General features: G+C 38.8%; 1 protein-coding gene across 1 annotated transcript in view; it reads right to left on the minus strand.

Moving 5' to 3' along the window:
• Positions 1–5,387: 5,387 nt before the first annotated feature.
• TENM1 (teneurin transmembrane protein 1) overlaps positions 5,388–20,811 on the minus strand; it is a 352,331-nt gene continuing 336,907 nt past the window's right edge. The window contains exons 25-30 of the mRNA XM_057538278.1: positions 17,572–17,868; positions 11,102–11,489; positions 10,066–10,253; positions 9,033–9,246; positions 8,299–8,441; positions 5,388–6,167 (exon numbers count right to left, since the gene is read on the minus strand). Of these exons, the coding sequence (XP_057394261.1) occupies positions 5,409–6,167; positions 8,299–8,441; positions 9,033–9,246; positions 10,066–10,253; positions 11,102–11,489; positions 17,572–17,868 (1,989 nt within the window). The 3' untranslated portion in view covers positions 5,388–5,408. The remainder of the gene's footprint in view (positions 6,168–8,298; positions 8,442–9,032; positions 9,247–10,065; positions 10,254–11,101; positions 11,490–17,571; positions 17,869–20,811) is intronic.

Genomic DNA, 20,811 nt, shown 5'->3' on the forward strand with positions numbered 1-20,811 from the left:
TCTTTCTTTTTGTACTGAGGGTGGGATGCATATTTTGAAAAAACAATCTCCTGGTGTTACTAATATCCCCCAACTCCACTGCCCACCCCCGTTGCTTTTTGCTGATTGGTGTGTTGAAACAATCAGGATTGTCTTCTGCTCTGTCAATCTCTTCACTGTATCTCTGTATATATCAGTGAATAAAAAGGCAGCAGGGCATTTTAGAGTGGTGTAAATTCAAGGATTCCAAGCAAGTTTCAGTAACAGGCTGTTTGGACTATAGGTACCCCATTACTATCAAGATGAATTTTGGAAGATCTGTTGGCCAGCCTTCCCAGTGTCACTCGTAAATGTCTTTTTGTGAAAAATAAGTGCCAAGGGCCATTGTAACTGCCCAGGACTTCGGGCCTCAGAAGAGTTGTTGTTTTTTAGTCTTTCCTGAGTGCCTCCCCTGCCCCATTCATTCGTTGCCAATGTGTTGGGTTGCCTTGCTCTCCTAGCTCCCTCCCACCCCTGTTTTTCAATTCTTAATTTTCTTTCTATTGCTGAGAAAGGCATCAGCAGGAGAGAGAACCTTTATGAGTCCTAGCCTAGAGGCATTTAAACTTGAAACAGCTACTCTTTTTTTATTTTATTTTTATTAAATGGTCATTTGTGTCAGAGATCCTATATGTATGAAAAATAAAAGTGAAGAGGCGTCTGCTTAGGATTAGTGCCTTTTTGACTTCTGCACCTATATTTTCAAGGTGATGTGGTTTTATTGCTCCCTGTTAGGGGAGCCACTTTTCAAATCTCAGGTGACCAGACTGACTTGAGAATGCAGTTTGGCGCATGAATAAAATGGGACACAGTGTTCATTTGCAATTTTATTTTTTAAAAATGAAATATTCAAAGTACTTTTTTCTTTCAAATATCGACACATAATGTTTAAATATTTACAGCATGTTGTTGTGATGCTCTTGTAGAAAAATGCATGCTTCTGGCCTGAAAGCCAGAGCAAAATGCAAAAGACCATTTAACTGCAGCCAGAGAACATGAACCTGTACAGTATCCAGTCACTTTTCAGCACAGGATTGAGAGCAGGAATACAAAACTGGAACCTATTGTTTCCTAGCAACATGGCTCAGGCCATTATAACACAATTTCCTGTATGATTAGAACCTCTAACTGTTGTTATATAGAAACTGAAAATCTTGGCATACACTGTAAACATCTTTACTTCTCATGAGAAAGTAAGCAGCTAAAAAGAATATTTTTCTGACGTAAAGGCTATGCTTCTCTTTTTCACCTTCTTTCTTACTGATGCTTTTGCCAGAAGAATAGTAAAGATTTAGACATTGTCATGAATCATACAAGTAAAATATTTTCAAGGACACAATCTGATATACTAACATTTATTTAAGAGGTTAAAGTCCACCACTAAATCTAAGGAAAGATTTTTTAACTGCCAAACACGTTTCCTTTGACAAATAATGTAAGATGACAACTGCCAAGACAAAATCCACAGCAAGTTTAACTCTAACTATTTTCAGTTACTGTTTAGGAAGTAATTTCTTCTTACACACAGTAGTATATTTGGTCCTTAATAGCTTTCACGTGAAGGACACACTGAAACAGTCACTATTTTGTGGTTGAATTCATTTTTGTTGTTGTTTGTTATTTTCTGTTTTTTTTCTTTGTTTTGTTTTTTTGTTTTTGTTTTTTTTGTTTTTGTTTTTTTGCAGAATAAAGAACCTTACAGAAGGCTGTGGAAGAGCAGTCTGAGATCTGAAGTACTAGTCAGGTCAGCTATGTGTATGTGAGTTCCTCTAAGAACACAAGAACGTTGCATCCAATCTGTAGCCTTCTGTTTTTCCACAAGCTATAATACACTCCAGTCTCTCCAAAAGTTCCTTTCAATACTTGATTACTGTACTTTTGCTTCCATTACCACTGAACTCCATTACAGTTGCCCTTACAGGAATATATCTTTATAAATGCAAAAACTTTGCCCTGACTCTCTTAGGTGCTATTACAGTAGGGCCTGGTCTGGTTAAAAAATTTTTTTAAAAAAGGAAAGAGAGGAAAAAAAGTAGAAACAACATGATAGGATGCTTGAAACTGTGTCAACAGTAATGAAAAAGAACAATCTTACAAAAATTAGAATTAATTGTATACCTCTCTACATAGCATGTGAATTCCAAATTATACATCGTTAAGTTTTCATACATTTGGTTATGTTGTATATATTATATTATATATATAGTCTATATATTATAGAGCTTCTAGATAAATTGACAGTAAAGGACACGCTTATTTTATACATTATTTTGTTGGGTTAAAAATAAAACATATGCCTATTTATATGGAGAGTGTTTTACTAAAAATTAGTATGAATTGGGCTCTATTTCCATTTCCTTCAGGAATCATGCTTCTAATCAGTAATGATTAGAATGACAACTAAAAATAAATATATTTAAACGTCTGTTCAACTGTGAACTTTTCAGCTCATTTGGATCTCTAGACTGTAGTGCAAGAGTCAAAACAAAATAAAACAAAAAAAGCACAAATAAAATGGGCCTAACTAGGAAAAAGAAACAACCACGGAGTATTCCCTGCCTCCAGCCCAGAATATTCTTCATAGGAGAGCCCGACTGCTGTGCTCTCACTTAACTTCCTTGAATGGTGTGTGGCTGTGTAGTGTCCGCCACCTGTCTTCTGGGTATGAGAAATTCATATATTTCTCTTTAAAATGCTTTTACTTTCATCAAGAAATACAAATGAATTGTTCTTTCATTAATTTAAATTTCAGAACTACAAGTCAATAAAGGCATTCTTTGTATTCACATGAATAGGAAGTGATGTACTCAATATGTCCATGTTCTTATTAAGAAATGCCAAAATGTTTCTCTTAGATTTACTACTCATTAGTGCTAACCTTTTGGGGTTTTTTCTCTTTCCTCCTAAAAAACTTTGGAAGTGGTAAAGAGAACAGTAATAGTTCAAGGCAGTATTAAAACCACAGCTCTAAGTGATAAAAAGTGCATTTTCTGAATATAATACAAATATAACTTTAAAAAACTAAAGGCACAAATTAAATAAATATGTATTTCAAACTAGAAATGCACAGTTCATGGTAATTACTATTAAGTAAAAGCTTCAAATACTTGTTTCTAATGGATATTTAAAGCAGTTTGAAAATGATACATCATCAGTGAATTGCAAAAAAGTATAATCGCTTAAAGTATAAGCAAAATAGACTCTAATATTGACATCTTGGATTAGTGATAAAATACATCATCACATTTATGAATGCACTCTTTATATACAGTTCATAAGTTATTTTTCCATTGATTTAAAAGAACATCAGAGGTTCTAGGAACTTAAGGTCCATTTTTAGGCTGGTGTGGAGGTATTCAAATTTTCAACAAGTTTGTTAGTAATTTTAGATCCTGTCCTGAATAAATACTATACCATTAACACAGGCCTGATTCAGGGGAAAAAACCCCAATATGAGTTCATCATGAATTCTTTCTCTCTCTTGGAATACATGTGTAATCCCAACCTGAAGGTTTTGAAAATGAAATGTTTGGATACACCCTCCCCTACTGTCATCGGGTCCTTGCCTTTCTCTCACTCTACTTTGTGTAGTTAGGAGCCAGACTCTTTAAAAACCTTAATGTGAGCCTGGATTCTGACTTTGCATATTTTCAAAAAAGACTGTCATCACAAAGCAAGGCAATGACCCCACACTGCATTCAGGTAATGGCTGGAAAGAATCCAAACTGCAACATTCCATCATAAATTCTCCTTCAGACATAGTGAGTGTCCAGAGCTGGTGATGAAAGTGCTGAAGCTGGCTCAGGAGAAATTTCCACAGGCCACATTGTGCTGTCCTGTATTTTCATTTGTGGTAACTTACAATTGCACAGCAGTTTACAAACTGTCTCTTTGTCACTGGGCACAAAACTCCCAGCTCACCAAGGGGCTTCTTTTACGACAGGATTCATACAGATTGAGAAACTGCAGCTGATATTAACACTAATCCTGATCTTTTTCTGCATTTTAAATGATCGTAGAACAAAATAACCCTTCCTGGAAAATAGCTATTTTCCTAGGCAGGAGAGATGATTAAATCAAAAATAAATGGGCAAAGACAGAGAACTAAAATAACTAACCATATAAATTATCTTAGTAAAAAATAGTCTGCCTCTCTATAATTAGTTGAAATGTTTTAGGTTGGAAAGGGCTCACTTAATTAAATTTCCTGACTATGGCTGGGAGATGTTCAATACAGAATTGCACATTTGAAAGATAAATCTAAGTGGGGTGAAACAATGTGGCAGCAACTTCCCGTGATGTTTAGTTTGGTCTTCCCTTTGGTACTTTCCTTTCACCTTAGTACTATGTCTATTTTTTTTTTTAAAAGGTTTTGGCTCTTATGAATTTCTGCAGTAGTAGTGAGTGTAATGTGTCGGCATCCCAGGCATGTATGCCTGTGAAAGCCTATTTTTTTTTTTGTACCAGAATCACACTTTGTAGTAAATTACCTTTCATGTGCACAAAACCATTGGATTAGTGTATAAATACTGAATCACGAATGTGAAACTATGACCAAAACACACCCTATATATAAATGAGAAATTCCTACCCAGGTTAATAAAAGCTATGTTTTCATGACACCAATACAGCTGGACAATTGTGTACAAAATGTAGTCAAAACAAGTTGGGTGGGAGGAGTTACATTGGCCAGCTGCCTTGGTATCATGTACACACGAGCAAATAGTGGCAATCGGATTTGGTGACCACACCCACAGGGAAGCGTGGTAGACAGAACCCAGCCACCACATGCCAAAACACAGCACAACAACATGGCATCTATTTCAACAAGCAAGGAGGAATCATCAGGGACGAAGGGCAAATGGGTCCTGACTCTAGGAGATGGTGGCCGAGGACATTTTACACTTCTTTCAAAGTTTCCTATAACAGATCTGGAATATGTGAAAGAGCTGGCAGTCTTTCGAAATGCAAGGTTCAGATATGATTGCACCACCTTTCAAATGGCCCGCAAGTTCTGCCAAAAGCTGAATATGAAACCACGTGTCACAATAGACATGGAGAACCTCAGGTTCTTTCTTTATATTTGAACATCTGCATGGCTCCACAAATTGAAAGCGGTGCTTGCTGAAAATTTTTTTTTTAGTTGTTTGAGTTCTACTTGTGTTATTTTGAATACTGCCACACAAGAACTAAAAATCTCTGTCATTTCTTAAAGAGTTTAAACAAACAATATTAAAATACCATCTTCCGTCACATTGAAAGGCAGTTGGATATGTTTTTCCTCCATATTTATATATACAGAGTTCTGATCTAGAAAACCAATACAATAAACCATTTTATGTTTTAAAAACAGGCAGTCTTTGGTGACGCAAAGGCAGAGATTTTTTTTGTTACCTCCTGCCTATTTCGCTCTGTCTCATAAAGTGAATATTGTTGGCACTGTCAGAAAGTTCTAAATACTGCTCAACAGACAAAACAAAATACCCATCATAGCTTTGTACTCTCCCAGTGCTCAGCAGCTGCTGCTTTTCCCCCTCTGTCCATGCCCGGATACCCTCTTCCCCTTCTTGCAGCCTTCTTTGTTCCTTAGTCCAGGCCTGGGCCACAGCACGCTGTCTGGCGATCTCCAACACGTGATTCTTTTCCTCTTCGACAGTTGTCCCATACCGGATGTTGAAGCACAGAGCCCCGTGCTGGAGCTGGATATCTGCAAACCGTCTAGTCCTCCCATTCAACACTGAAGTCATCTGGGACACAGTGACATTGACACCATTCTCCAGAATGCGCCTGCCCCCAGTGTTACCGATGAGCACCAGGTCTTCCTCCAGAGACCCAAGCTTAATGAAATAGTGCGTGTCCCTCCCCTCTATGGTAAAATGTAGGTTTTCCAGGTAATGAGCATTATTGAGAATGGCAGCCAGCCGCCTGCTATCTTCATTGGCTACTCCTATAATATCGGCTGTTACTATGCCATCCTTGATGGCAAATTTTATACCTTTGCCGAAAACAGAAGGAACAGCAGCAAACCTTGGTTGCTTCCCTCCTTCAAGGCACCGTCCGTCATTATATCTGGGAGTCATAGGAAGTTGGTCCAAGGAAATGAAATTCCTGAGCTGTTTCTGGAGCTCACACTGGATACCCAGGATGGTCTAGGAAAGAAGAAAGGCACAGAGCAAAGGCAGCAGATGATTAGACACCTAGCATATGCTTGGTGATTGTAGAAAGCAAAGGCTTGCCAGGTTGCTTCCTTCTCTCTTTAACTTGCTGGTTTGTGATTTAAAAACAAGCCGAATTTGGAATCTCTTCACTAGAGCTTTGGAAAAGACTAACAGGTGACTTGATCACCTGGCATATATTTCTTGATATCTTGGTGAGTTGAGTTAAGCATAAGCAAATACGTTCAAACTTGATACCATAGAATTGCAGAGCTAAAAGGCACTTAAGTGGGTCTAGTTACCCCCAAACAAAGACATTTTATTTTTACCCATTCAACGGACACTGACTAGCTGTTTCTTATTGGATGTAGAGTAATACATTAGCCACAGTGAGGTATAAGAGACGGTATAAGGCATCATTCTTGCTTTCAAGTAGCTTATGACCTTATAAATCACAAGGGCAAATCAGCAAGTCCATGGATCTTTTTATGTGGATTAAAAAAAAAAACCTTTTTACTATGGCAGATTTCAAACATACTAAGAAATAAAGAGAAGAGAATAATGAACCTCCAAGTATCCATTACAAAGCATCAGAAATTTTCAACATTTTGTTAAACTTTTTTCAGGACGTTTAATTACAAAAAGCATTTACATGTTATATGTATTTACAAAAAGGGATAAGCCTATAGTACTTATTTAGAATTTCCTTTCCGTTATAATTTTTTTTTTTTTTTTTTAAATGTCATGAAAGTGACTTTTTTTTTTTTTTTTTTTTTTTAAAGGATTTTCTTATTTATTTATTTATTTATTTATTTATTTATTTTTGGCTGTGTTGGGTCTTCGGTTCGTGCGAGGGCTTTCTCCAGTTGCGGCAAGCGGGGGCCACTCTTCATCGCGGTGCGGGGACCGCTCTTCATCGCGGTGCGCGGGCCTTTCTCTATCGCGGCCCCTCCCGTCGCGGGGCACAGGCTCCAGACGCGCAGGCTCAGCAATTGTGGCTCACGGGCCCAGCTGCTCCGTGGCATGTGGGATCTTCCCAGACCAGGGCTCGAACCCGTGTCCCCTGCATTAGCAGGCAGATTCTCAACCACTGCGCCACCAGGGAAGCCCCTATAATTTTTATACTTGAATTTCAAGTCCTCTCACCCAAGTTTCAGTTTTATTTTGTTAAAGCCATTTTTTTTTTTTTGGCAAACACAGATATTCCTCTTTCTTTCAACTGAAAGATAAAGTTCTTTCTTGTTTTCATTTGTACCTCATTAAGTGATGGAATTATCTGCTGAACCTTGAATGTTTTGGTATTCCTATTTTTCCAGAGACTTTCTCTCTGTAATATTTATTATTTTGCTTCATTACTCTTGTATACTTTTTCTTTATCAGAATAATTTTTTTTTTTTTTGGCTGCATCATGAGGCATGCAAGATCCTAGTTCCCCAACCAGGGATTGAACCTGTGCCCCGTGCAATGGAAGCTCGGAGTCTTAACCACCAGACCGCCAGGGAAGTCCCATTTATCAGAATAATTTAATTTGTTATTCCCATGCTCTTAATGCACTATGCCCTGAATTATTTTGCAGTTGGAGATCTGATGCTTTAGGTCTCTTAGTGAACAATTTTCTCTATATAGAATCCATAATTGCCCTTTTTTTTAAAAAGATTTTTTTTGATGTGGACCATTTTTAAAGTCTTTATTGAATTTGTTACAATACTGCTTCTGTTTTATGTTTTGGTTTTTTGACCGTGAAGCATGTGGGATCTTAGCTCCCCCACCAGGGATTGAACCCACACCCCCTGCATTGGAAGGCAAAGTCTTAATCACTGGACCACCAGGGAAGTCCCCCTCCATAATTGCCCTTGGTAGCCCATTTTAGAATTGTTATTTAAAGTTCAGTTCCACTTTCTTCTTCTGCAGCAGTCATCAAGTCACACGTTAGTCTTTTCTTTTCCCAAAGCTCCAATTCCCTGATCCTTTCCTCATGGAAGCTTTTTCCTACCTCCTCATTAATCATGGACATTTAAGTGAATATTCAAGAAGATTCAAACATAAGTAAGCAAATATATGTTTCATGGTGTTGGATGCTCTTCTGTTTTTTCAGCGAAATAGAGATGGTAAAACATATACTAACCTTTCCAGGATCCCACTCTTGAGTTTTTGTCTGAAGCTGTAGAAGCTCATAAGTTAATTCCAAATTTTCCAATTCTGGTTTGGGAAATCCAGGTAGTACATTGTGTAGTTGGAAACCAAATAGCTCCAACCAACTTCCAATGTCTGTGAGACACAAATTTAAAAGAAAAAAAGATTTTAAAGCCCATACTTTACAACTTTTGTAGAAAGCTTGAAAGATGCCTCTCCTGCCTTCGATATGTTTAGCCAATGGTAAGTTAGGGATAAACTCCCCTTTATGTCACCCACTCCAAAACATATGATCCTTTCCCCAGGGAAACCTTTTGATTCATGGATAATCACAGAGATCGGCTCAGTTTACTGTGTGGAAATTCTCAATGTGGTAGTGGTAATAAGGCCACACAGACTGTGATATTAGATTTATATCTAATTGATATTGATGCAACAGAATCCTGATTTTTCTTCTATGAAATTATTTGTAGAAACTTTTAAGAGTGAAAATTACAAAAAGAAAGCTTAAAAGGAAAGAGAAAATGTACTGGGATGCAAAAGCATCATGTTTTATGTCAACATACACAGTTCTGCTCACTCTAGAAGACTAAGGAAGAGAGTGACTGCACAATAACTTGTGGGCTAGCTGGCAGGAAGAGGAAGCATATTTACAAAGGCATTGAGATTATGTGATAAACGAGTTTTCTCTTTACCTTAGCATAAAGTGTTACACCATTTAAATACCTGTGGTATACTTTGCAACATCTTGAATTTTGCCAACTGGATAGTTATTTTCAAAAGAGTAGAGGTTGAATGGTTTAGGAAGGAGGTTCAACTGTTTCCATATGTGATGATTAGGCGTCGTCCATCTACCAGCAACAACATCATAGTCTCTTTGCCCCAGGTGCACTAATTTAGTAAGGAAATCATAGAGTCCTCCATGAAAACCAATGATGACCTGAAAGTCAGGGTAAGTGTCATGATAGATATCTCCATAAGGCGTGTACAGTATCTCTTTTATCACCTGACCTCGACTGCTGAACACGGCTAGCGGGGTTCCTGTATTATCACAGGCTACGTAATATTCTTCACCACTGCTTAGCTCCATGGCAATAAGGTGACCTTGGAGATCATAATACAGGGATGTAATCTCTGAGCTCGTGTGGTTGTACAAATGAGTAACTCTTATGGGGTTGGCAAGGTCTGCATAAAAGAACTGGAGGTGCTGTCCTAGGCTGGACTTACTGGCGACACGTCGCCCAAGCCCGTCGTAGTAATACTGCACAGTCCAGCCAGAAGCCTTATTGTAGGCTTTCTGCAGCAGACCATTAGAATTATATTCGAATATGTCATTTCCCCTCTGCCTCAGAAAGCCATCTTCATCCATTTTATACTGAATTTCTCCTAGTCTGGTGATGCGATCTCGGAGGTCATATCGGAGAGGAGTAAGACGAGCACTATTCCCGTGGCTTAAGAGGTTGATGTTGCCATTCAGATCATAACTATAACGCCACTGGGTTTTATCATTTACAGAAACAGTTTGAAGTTGCCCATCAGCATCGTATTCATAGAAATATCTTGTTATATTGGCATCTACTCCTACTCTGATATCACATATTACCATTCGGCCCATATTATCGTATTGAATAGTCATCCAGTAGGCAATTGCCTTTAGGATTTCATACTGGACTTCAATGACTTGTCCATTGGCGCTGAAGATCTTGGTGTGCTTCATCACTGTAGTAGTTATGACCTGATTTAAATCGTAATTAATTACACTGAATTTTCCAAACTGCTCTGTTCTACCAGAGACATCGACATATCGGTACAGATCTATGGGCAAAGGGGTTTCATTTATCACAGCTTGCATGCTGGTCACGCGGAAGTTGTTGTAGCTGTAGTCAAACCGAGCATTCACAAGGCCTTCTTCACTGAATCTGAAAATCTGGCGCCCAATAAGAGGTCCTGAAGGGATCAAAATAAAAATAATGAGAACAAAGCTAGGCGCTCAATATTGAACAATCAGAAAGTTCTAGTGTTCTTTTCTTTAGTATGGATGCTTTTACATTCAAAATAAAATATTAGAGATTGACCTCTGATATCTAATGCCTGGGCATCTCATCTCATAGATATATATATTCTCGTAGTTGTGGTCACCAAATATGAAAAAAATTTAAATACTGTATATTATAGTTATAGACTAATTTAACTATAGGAACTTTAGAAGTAATAACCCATCCAGTAGTTGAGGTGATGAAACTGATATTATAAACATGCTTTTTTAAAAATAATTACTGACAAAAATACTTTCAGTTTATTTAACCTGTGCTACAAAGTCAGAGGGTCAGGTTTTGACCAATTCCAGCATTCAAGTAACTGGATTTGGGCATTTTATAAACCGAAAGGATGAAATATAATCAAAAGTTGTGACTTTTAAAGACATGTTGCCATCAACTGAGGCTTATAGAGGTTACATAGGGCTTGAGTTAGTTTCAGTGAGACTCATATCTTGCAGCTGCATCTTTGGGAAGATTTGGTGGTGAGTAGGGACCGGTACACGGTTAGACTAGGTACCTAGAACTCAACTTTCTTGAGAGCTGAGACATAGAAAGAGAAATGTACTGTATGTTTTTAAGGAATCAGCTTTCATGTCACTTATGTTTTTCATTTTCAATGGAAGATAATTTGATAATGCAAGTGAAATTTGGTTGAATTGAATGTCTATAGGTTAATGCTTATATCTCAGACTGTGGCCAGCAAAAATTTCATAAGACTGATGTGGTTGTATACATCACCACCCTTTCACAACAAACCTGTTTGCCTGTATCTGATTGTGCAAATGAAGCCATCGTGCATCAGGTGTATTGTCTTAATCACTCCAGAAGACTCTTCATATGTTAATGTGACCTGGGTGGTATCATAGAGAATCTCGGACAGCCTTGCTTGCTTGGTGTACTTGTATAAAACTCTGCGCCCTGTCCCCAGCTGCAGGGTCTGTAGTAGTCGGCCATCTCGACTATAGTCTTGAATAAAAGAAGTGCTACTGTCTGGTGGGGAGTAGATGTTCCGGTAGTAGCCCACTGAAAGCATGGTTTGTAAACTGTGGCGCACCATACTAGGCATGGTGACTGAGAGCAGACAATCCGATTGGTCATACTCAAAGATATAACGCCGCTGGCTATGTAAGAGAAGCATCACAGACTGAAACGAGACAAAGGCACGACAGCATAATAGTACCATTGGAGTTCAGGAGATTAAAGAAAATACACATTCATCCCTTCTACACAAATTTATGGAGCACTTACTGTGTGCCAGGCACTGTGGTGGACCCTAGTGGATACAGTAGTGGGCAATAATGGGTCTATCCCAAACTTACAGTTTAATGGAAGAGAAAGACAAATAACCAGACAATTATAATATAGTGTGAAATGTGTTATGACAGAGGAAGTACAGGGCGCTTATGGGAAGCGGAAGAAGAGCAGCTAACTCAGACTTAAGAGGTCAAGAAAGGCGTCCTGGAGACTGGGACATCTGAGTTGAGACCTAAAGGGTGACTAGGGGTTGGCCAGATGAAGGCAGGGAGGTGGGTGGAGCAGGATGGGGAGAATATTCCTGACACAGGGCATAGCATTGTGAGGGTCAGGATAAGAAAGAGAACATGGCTTTTTCAGGGAATGAGAGGAATTTTGTGTGGCCAGAGTATGGGTGTGTTGGAAGGGGTGGGTGAATGGCAAGAGATGAGGCCAGGCAGGTAGGCTGGATCTAGATCACACTGGGCTTTCTAAGCCACGCTAAGGAGTTTGGACTTTAACCTGCTGGCAACAAGGAAAACACTGAAAACACTGAAAGCAAATCGAAGGCAATCCAGTAGGTATTCCAGAAAGGTTACTATTGCTTCAATGTGGAGGTGGATTGGAGGGAGGTAAATGGGGGGCAGGGCATGCCACATATTAAGTATTAGTCACCAAAAAATACTTATTGACTTTATAGAGTAGATGTCTTTCTGAAAAGTTGTATATAAAATATTACTATTACAGTAGTCCCCTCCTTATCTGCTGTTTTGCTTTCTGAGTTACCCACAGTCAACTGCTGTCTGAAAATATTAAATGGAAAGTTCCAGAAATAAACAATTCATAAGTTTTAAATTGCACGCTGTTCTGAGTAGCGTGATGAAATCTCACGCTGTCCTTCCCAGGATGTGGATCTTCCCTTTGCTCAGTGTATCCACGCTGTATATGCTACCCGCCCGATAGTACAGGAAATATCAGTATATATAGGGTTCCATACTATCCACAGTTTCAGGCATCCACTGGGGGCCTTGGAACGTATCCCCTGCAGGTAAGGGGGGACTACTGTATTGCTCTGCAATTCATGTTTTAAACTATATTAGGGAAACATGCCATTAAAAGTGAAGAATTCTCTGGTTATGCAAGCCTTCTCCCCCAAACTGATCTGTATTTCAGAAACAGTTATTTGTTGAGGTATAACGCCTTGCACGTTATGGGTGTTTCATTGATATTGGTTTATCTTATTTTAATTTTAAATACAGACATAAAAAGAACACTATTTTAGGGAGAACTCAAACCCTATTTCTAATTGAAAAGCATTTAAATCTCATCTTTTAATAAAAATAAAAATTGTTCACCCCTGGAAATTCTGATATATCTCCCTAAGGGAGCTTTTACCCCTCCTTTCTTGAGAATTGGCTTATCAAGCAAAAAGATTTAGTTGAGCTTTATTTTCTGAAGTTTCTGTTATGAAAAAGATACAATAGGTATCTTTTCATTTTCTAAATATAAATTACATAAATAGTTATGAATATGAATTACATAAGCATATATAATGTACTTTTAAATCTTCTAAGTATGAAATTATACTCTAATATTGAACATGCTTCTTGAAACTGCATGTCATCCCTGCTCGTCTGAGAACTGCTATGGAATCGCATGTCAGTACTGTGAGGTCAAAGTCAGCACTTATTTGCTTGTTCGCTTATCCTTTCTTTCTTTTCCACCAAGTACTCTGCCTGGGGATACAGAGCTTTGTGGAAATCCTATCACCTCATCACCTGTGGACACTCTGCAGCTCCAGAAAATCTGCTGAACAGAAGGCTGGAGACTTGGAACTCCTGCGTGGGCACGAGGACACAAAGGGACCACCGAGTCCTTGACCAAGGCAGAACTCAACAGAACCTGGGAGGAAATTGGTGGGAAATGCCTTTGCATCACCTCTATGCTGAAAGCCAGATTTCTCAGCTACTTTCCACTCTCTTCTGTCAATTTGCCATGAACAAATGACATCTGTCACCTGCGATGTGGGCCAGGGACAATCACCATACGGCTTGCACACATTATCTAGTACCAGCCTGCCTGGGCCAGGCCTTTTCCAGTCGCTGTACCAGCCTTGCCAAACATTTATAGCACATCGCCATTGTGTTCTCTCCCTGCTCTCATCCTCTGTGCTGCAGTAAACCACTGCCTGACCCTGTTCCTGGGTGGAGCTGATGCTGCGCTGTCTCGAAAGCTCCCTGGTCTGTTTTAAAGCTTCCTGCCAATGGCAAGAATGTGGATGATGTGATTAGAAATCTCATGGATGTAACCGTTGCATTGCCAGAATAGCATTTATCTCTCACTTGCCTGCTTTTTCACTTTGGGTGGGCATTATTATCAGCTTGTTCAAAAACAATACTTATGAGTCCATCCAATGCCCATAGTGCAGCTATACGGTAAAAGGCCATTTCTTATTAGTTGAAACAATGGAGTGGGAGACTGTATTTTTTAAAAATTGATTGTGAGATCCGAAAAGACTGTGACATCATTGTAAAGAAGAAAACAAGAACAATCATGGCTGTATACTCATTTGAACACGAGTAGAAATGAGAAATGGCAGAAATTTGAAAAATTAAAGCATTTGAATGACCACCAGATGGCAGTCTGGGGCCACCTGGAAGCACAAGCCAAAGGCTGCATTCTCTCCCTCGAGGCAGCCTTTGAAAATTTCAGCCCCAAAGAGGCAATTTTGTGTAAATGTATCAGACTAAAGCATCTTATTAAATGATTATAAAATATATTTAAATGTATTTTAAAATGAAGTTCTTAAGAACGATTTTAGGAAACGGAAAGATGTAAATGTAAATTTACTGTAATACAAAATTTTAGCCCCACAAGTCTTCAAAATATAATTAACTCAGGGAAGGCTCATAAATCAAGATAGAGAATTAATGACCGCACAGAGAAAATTTAAGAAACAATAATTGATTTTTTTTAATAGAGATAAGATCATTTAAGCCACCGCAGCTATTAGCCAAATAATTATTTTTCTCCTAATGGCTACAAACCATTGTGCATGAAAATGATACGAGTAATTTTTACTTACTCTAGAGGAAGTCAAACAATTTTTACAAAATTTCTGCACATTAAGGTGAAATATCTGCTGTTTGATTTTTAATATATCATGGTATAGGGATGGCAAGCAAATTTACAGAGGTACTACCAGAAGTATTTTGCGGTATAAAAAGAGACTTATATTTTTAAAGTTTGAGAATTCTTACTTCAAAATATGCTACTAGAGCCAGCCTCTTTGTCTTGCTCTGCCCCAGACATAGTGAAAGAATGTTCCAGTGAAGGCCATGTTAAAAAGAGGACTTAGAAAGAGCACGGAGAGGCACAGAACCCTCATCACCTCACTGGGAAAGTTACATGTTAACTGGATTTTGGTAAATTGAATATTCTTTACCTTTTCCTTCTAGAATCACAATTTCAAAGTTGCTTTAATTTCCTTCCTTTTTTCCTTCCTTCCGTTCTTTCCTGTTTTAATTTACCTTCAAGTAGCAGTAAGTGCCAGCCTTTAAGTTCTTCGACTTATATAAATACTAGAATAAATACTAGAATGCACGATTTAAGTGGAAAGGAATTAACTTCTATTGAATGACTAGATGTGCTGGGTGCTTTATATTGTTATTTCATTTAATCGCTGCTTCTATTCAGTGAATTAATTATTATCACTGGTAATAATAATGTTAATAAAATCAATCTCGTGATAGATGATTTTTGGAAAGTAAAGAACCATTCCATAATTATGTGTTTTGTAGGTTCTGAGTTTTGCATAATAGCATTGCTTAAGTCAGGGGCTATCTTGTAATTAGAGAACAAATTAAATGTGAAATCAAGAAAGGGAGAAAAGTCAACTAAAAGGCACAAGCGATTTGGCTGTCTCACTGGTCAGTTAACTAGTCTTTGGAAGTCACTGGGGCTTTTCTCCATACATTATTTTGTGACAATAAGGTCTTATTTCTATCTACTGCAGACACTGACAGTCTCAGGGAGTTCTCTTTGTTGTGTTTTGTTTTTAAAGAATTATTGCCAAGTAAGTTTCTGTAGCAAAACGGACGTAGGCGAAGTTTGCTTCACATCATTCTTTGCTGAAATAAGTGTGATGAAATAATCAGTTAATCCAGAAAAGGGGAACAATAAAATTGCTTCATTGGTGTCAGAGAAGAGGCTAAATAACTATATGCAGGGCTGAAATTTAAGTTTCAACAGGTTCTTTTGTCATTGTACGGACAGCCTAAAGGGAAAGTTCTACGAGACGTAGAAGCAACTGTCTACAGGCAGTTAGCTCAGTGGCCAGACTGTGGCGCTAATGAGGCTGGTGCTCTGAGTTCAAAACCGAACATACTTTTTTTTTTTTTTTTTGGCTGTGCCCCACGGCTTGTGGGACCTTAGTTCCCCCGACCGGGGATTGAACCGGGCCCTGGCAGTGAAAGTGCTGAGTCCTAACCACTGGACCACCAGGGAATTTCCTCAAAACTGTACATACTCATAAGGCGTGCCGGCTCCTTCACTAGTCACACGTAGACCTGTGGGAGGATCAGCGCAAACCTATCCTCATTCCTGGAAAAACTAATCAGCCTACATTCTGCTAGAATCAGTGGCATCTTTTTTTCATATGATGGTCATCATTACATGCCTTGCCTCTGTGAACATACACCAAATATTTGGATTCAGTTAATTTTGTAACAAGTTTAGCACTTTGTGGACAGTAGTCATACGATTTTGCCAATCATCCTTGTTACTAAAATTCAAAAGATAAAAGATCTACTCTGTAAAATTCAGATGTTCCCAGTGTAGAGTACAGATTAGAGATTTCATCGATTTCTTCGGCAGAAAAGGACAGGGGGTGGATACAGCAAAGGACTCCCTCCTTTACCCTGGCTCCCAAGTGGAGCTCTGCTTTATCTCCTAGGCATTCCCAACTTGGCAAATTCCCCAGCAACTGACTCTGGGAAATAATACAATAGTTTTATAATAGCATACAACCGCTGGCACACTTTTTTTTTTTTAAACTTTCAGGGGTATATCAGAAAGGCTTAGCATCATTTGGTGCAAATAGTGAAATTTTGCGATGTGAGCTATGAATGCCCATGACTTTTCTAAGAACTTCTAGGGGTGACTTTGCACTGACTACCCTTGAATCCTCAAGGGAAGGCATCTTCCAATTTTCCCAGAAATTAATTCAGGACTGATAAATTGAATGGATAGATTTGGGAAAAAAGAGACAGTATCTTAGGACATCAGAAATTGAGATGGCAGATAGAGATCAATTTCTCTATCTGTCTTCTGATACTGATCCGGCTAGAAATCATTTTGCTGTTGGGGGCTGATGTTTGACAGATGGATCCAGTGATGGGATTAAAATCCTTGCCCATTCCGAGCAGACAGAGGCCACGAGCTCCTATTACAGATGCTACCAGAGATTCATTGTGTACGAAGGCCTATTACCAACGAAGCCCCACTGCTACCATTTCCTCAGACTGATTACTTGGGAAAATTAGTCCTCAAATGTATACTGCTAAACCTTTACTGACTATCCTAACAAAAGTAGAAGTCCTTATCCTCTGTGTAAGAGGCTCTTTTCCAGAGCTGCAATACATTAACACGCAATTTTATAATTTTCTACCTATTTTACTTCAGTGTGAGCTTTCATAATAATAAAGATACATTTTCAGGAGCATGAACAAATATGCTCAAATGAGGAGAAATCGAAGCCATTATCCTGACTTCAGTTTGAAAGAGTACCTGGCAGAGTGTGGGGTTGGGGAAAGTTTTCAGCTGAAAAACAGCTTATCCTTACAGGTATAATTTGTTGTTGTTACTTCTATAGAGCAGAACAGCCAGAACACAGACTTTTCTCCTGCAGGTCCTCAGCAAGGCGGGTAGTCAGTGCCGCTTTCAATATTCTCATTCGGCAACTCAGAACTAGTTTATTTCCCCTACATGCTTACCTTTTCTAAGTAGGTATAGCTCCAAATTTTCCCATCGGCCCAAGTTCTTGAAATTATTTTTCCACTCTGGTCATATTCCATTTTTTCATTCCATGTCCCTCGTTGAATAAACGTCACCAATCCTGAAGGCGAATATGTGATATTCACTTCATTATATCTGCTTACGGGAGACCACAGAACAGGTCGTCCAGTCTGGTCATAAAGAATTCGAAGGGTGAATTTCCGATGGTCGTCATAGATCTTTCCTGTGCGAGTTATATGATCAAAATCTATGGAGAGCAGGTTTCTGTTATGGGCCTACAAAAAAGAGATAGGAAATACATTTGAAGCACTGCCTTAGTTCCCCTCGTCAAGTGCATTCACAATTGAAAAGCTTTTTCTGTTTCTCCAGCAATGGGGTCTCTCTTGCCTTTGAATCCGCCTGGCTTCTCCTCGGATGACACTTGTCTTTATCCTCCCAGCAGACTGTACAATCTTGGGAGGTTGGGGCTATGTCTTAACTACTGGTATGCGCTAGCTCCTCAACATATGGTTATTGATTGCTTTTTCCCAACTCAAGCCTCAAGTGTGCTGATACAATTGTCAGTGATTATGTAATCTTATTTTATGTGAGTCAGATGCCTACCAAGGAACGGGATTTCCTTCCCCTCTTTTACCAATGAAGTGGCTAAAGCATAGAATGGTGAGTTATTTACATAATTAGAAATCAGAAAAAACGAATATAGAGAGCCCCCTCTAATTTATACAGAGATTCCTTTCTTTGGCCTCCTGTTCCTCTGGGCATGGAGCTTTATTACTTTACATCTATCACGGGGGAACACAGAGCAACTCAGATTGTCTCCTGGAGATGGAAGCCCACTCAGCAATGTTTTCATGGAGGCCAGAAGGTCAATGCGGCAGGTGTTGGTGGGCACCAACTCAGTGAGGTTAGAGCATGGAGTTCAATCTGGGTACCAAGTTTAGAAACAATTAGTAGCTCGGCTTGGTGCTGGTCTTAGGCTTCCGTGACTGCATGCCAGCATCCCCTCTGTGTACCTCACAGCCCCGAAGTTGTCCTAGAGAAATCCTGCCTCTGAGGAAATTCAGCCTGGTCTACACAAGATAACCAAATAACTAAATGGCTTAGTTAAAAAGTTTTTAAATTGGCAAAAAGGCCACTTTTACTGGGTTTTCAAAGCAACTGGACAACTGACATGATCTGTTCTACTCTTCGGCTAGTAATGCCAATGTTTGGCACTCCCATCAGTAACTGCTACAGCAAGCTGATGACAACACAGAGCTGAAGAAGGCTCTGGAAGACAGGGGCTTTGAAGGAGGTGGGTGGGAGGCCAAGGGGAGGGCTTTAAAAATTTGTTTTATTTATTTTAGTTTAGCTCAGTTAAGTCTTCATTTCAGTGAGTCATTTGTTTTGTTTTATTATAACTTTTTACGTGGAACTAGTCTGACTCACAAGAAGTTGCAAAAGTGGGGAATTCCCTGGTGGTCCAGTGGTTAGGACTCCAAGCTCTCATTGCCCAGGGCCCAGGTTCGATCCCTGGTCGGGGAACTAAAATCCCACAAGCCTCACAGTGAGGCCAATAAAATAAAATATGTAAATTTTTGGAGCTATTAAAAAAAAAAGAAGTTGCAAAAATGATACAGTAGCCATGTACTCTTCACCCAACTTTCAAGGAAAAGACTTTTCATTTGGGTGAAGGGGGTCCAAGCATATCTGGAAGGAACCTTCTAGGTTCTTGGCTGAGACCCCCCCCCCCCCGCCACCCTCACCCTGTAATAAAAACAGGAGAAAAACAAACAAGTTTAATAACATGTATACCTCCTGTACACATGGGAGAGACCCAGGGAAACTGAGTAACTCTCCAAAATGGCCCAAGCCACCACCTTATATACCATCTCCAACTAAAGACAAAAGATGTTGGGAGCAGGGAGCCAGTGATGGGAGGTGACCAGGCAAAGCACAGTAAACAAGGGTAAGGCTGCTATGCAGATTTAAGTCGTTGTTTTCTCCATCAGCCTAAAATAATCTTTATACCAAAGAGGCATATTTTGGGGTGGCAAATTCTTCTCCTCTTCAAATAAAAAAGGAGAAACTTTGAGAAGTATAAACAACAGTGGCTCTCGGGAGTCAGGACACTGAATTAGCTGCTTGTCTGTGCACCAGCCATCTCTTGTATTCGGGCCTTAGTTTTCTTATCTGTGAAAAGGGAGTGATATTTACCACTCTACACCACACACCTGTGTTAAGAATTAAATGAGATTACATATACGGGTACCTGGTGATGTGTAAAAATAATATTAGTAATTGTTATTTTTAGATATCATTACTTTTCTCATTTTAGTTAGGCTTCTGAATGGGCCCATGTGTCAGATTCCAAGGACTGTAGCTTGGTGTATTAGATTTATATCTGTAGGAATTGTCAACACGATCCTGAACAGAATATTAAATATCTGTTTAATGAGGTAGGGGAAAAAAACCAACATTAGGATTTGACTACATTAATCATAGTCGGACTAAATGGATTCACTAGCTATTCAACTAAACTTCATGTTCATTTATAATTTTTGTGGTCAAGGATTCCTTTAAATATCTGAAAGCTATATACTGTGTCCCCAGAAAAATGCACATAAGTACATAAATAAACATTTTAAACAAAATCTCAAGTGGAATCTGAAACTCAAACATGAAACCTTTAGGGGTCTTCAGTCCAATTTCAAAATCCTGGCTCAGAAAGAGGTTTTTAAAAATTTTTTGTTAAAAATTTTTTTTGCTATTTAAAAAATTGAGATATAACTGACATATAACATTATATTGGTTTCAGGTTCAATATTTGTATATATTGTGAAATAATTACCACAAAAATCTAGTTAACGTCCATCACCATATGTAGTTACAATTATTTTTCTTGTGATGAAAACTTTTAAGATCTATTCTCTTAGCAACTGTCAAATACACAAAACAGTATTATTAGCTATAGTCACCATGCTGTACATTACATCCCCAGGACTTATTAATTTTTTAACTGGAACTTTGCACCTTTTCACCCCCTTCATCCATCTCGCCCACCCTTCACTACCTGCCTCTGGCAACCACCAATCTGTTCTCTGTATCTATGACCTCTTTCTTTTTTTTTTTTTTTTGATTCCACATCTAAATGAGATCCAGAGTTTTTATCTTAGTGGCCTGAATGACTGCAAAGCCAGCATTCTCATTTCAGACTCTGGTTTTCCTTTGCTCAGTAA

Source organism: Balaenoptera acutorostrata, chromosome X (assembly GCF_949987535.1).
Source record: "Balaenoptera acutorostrata chromosome X, mBalAcu1.1, whole genome shotgun sequence".
Taxonomy (NCBI): domain Eukaryota; kingdom Metazoa; phylum Chordata; class Mammalia; order Artiodactyla; family Balaenopteridae; genus Balaenoptera; species Balaenoptera acutorostrata.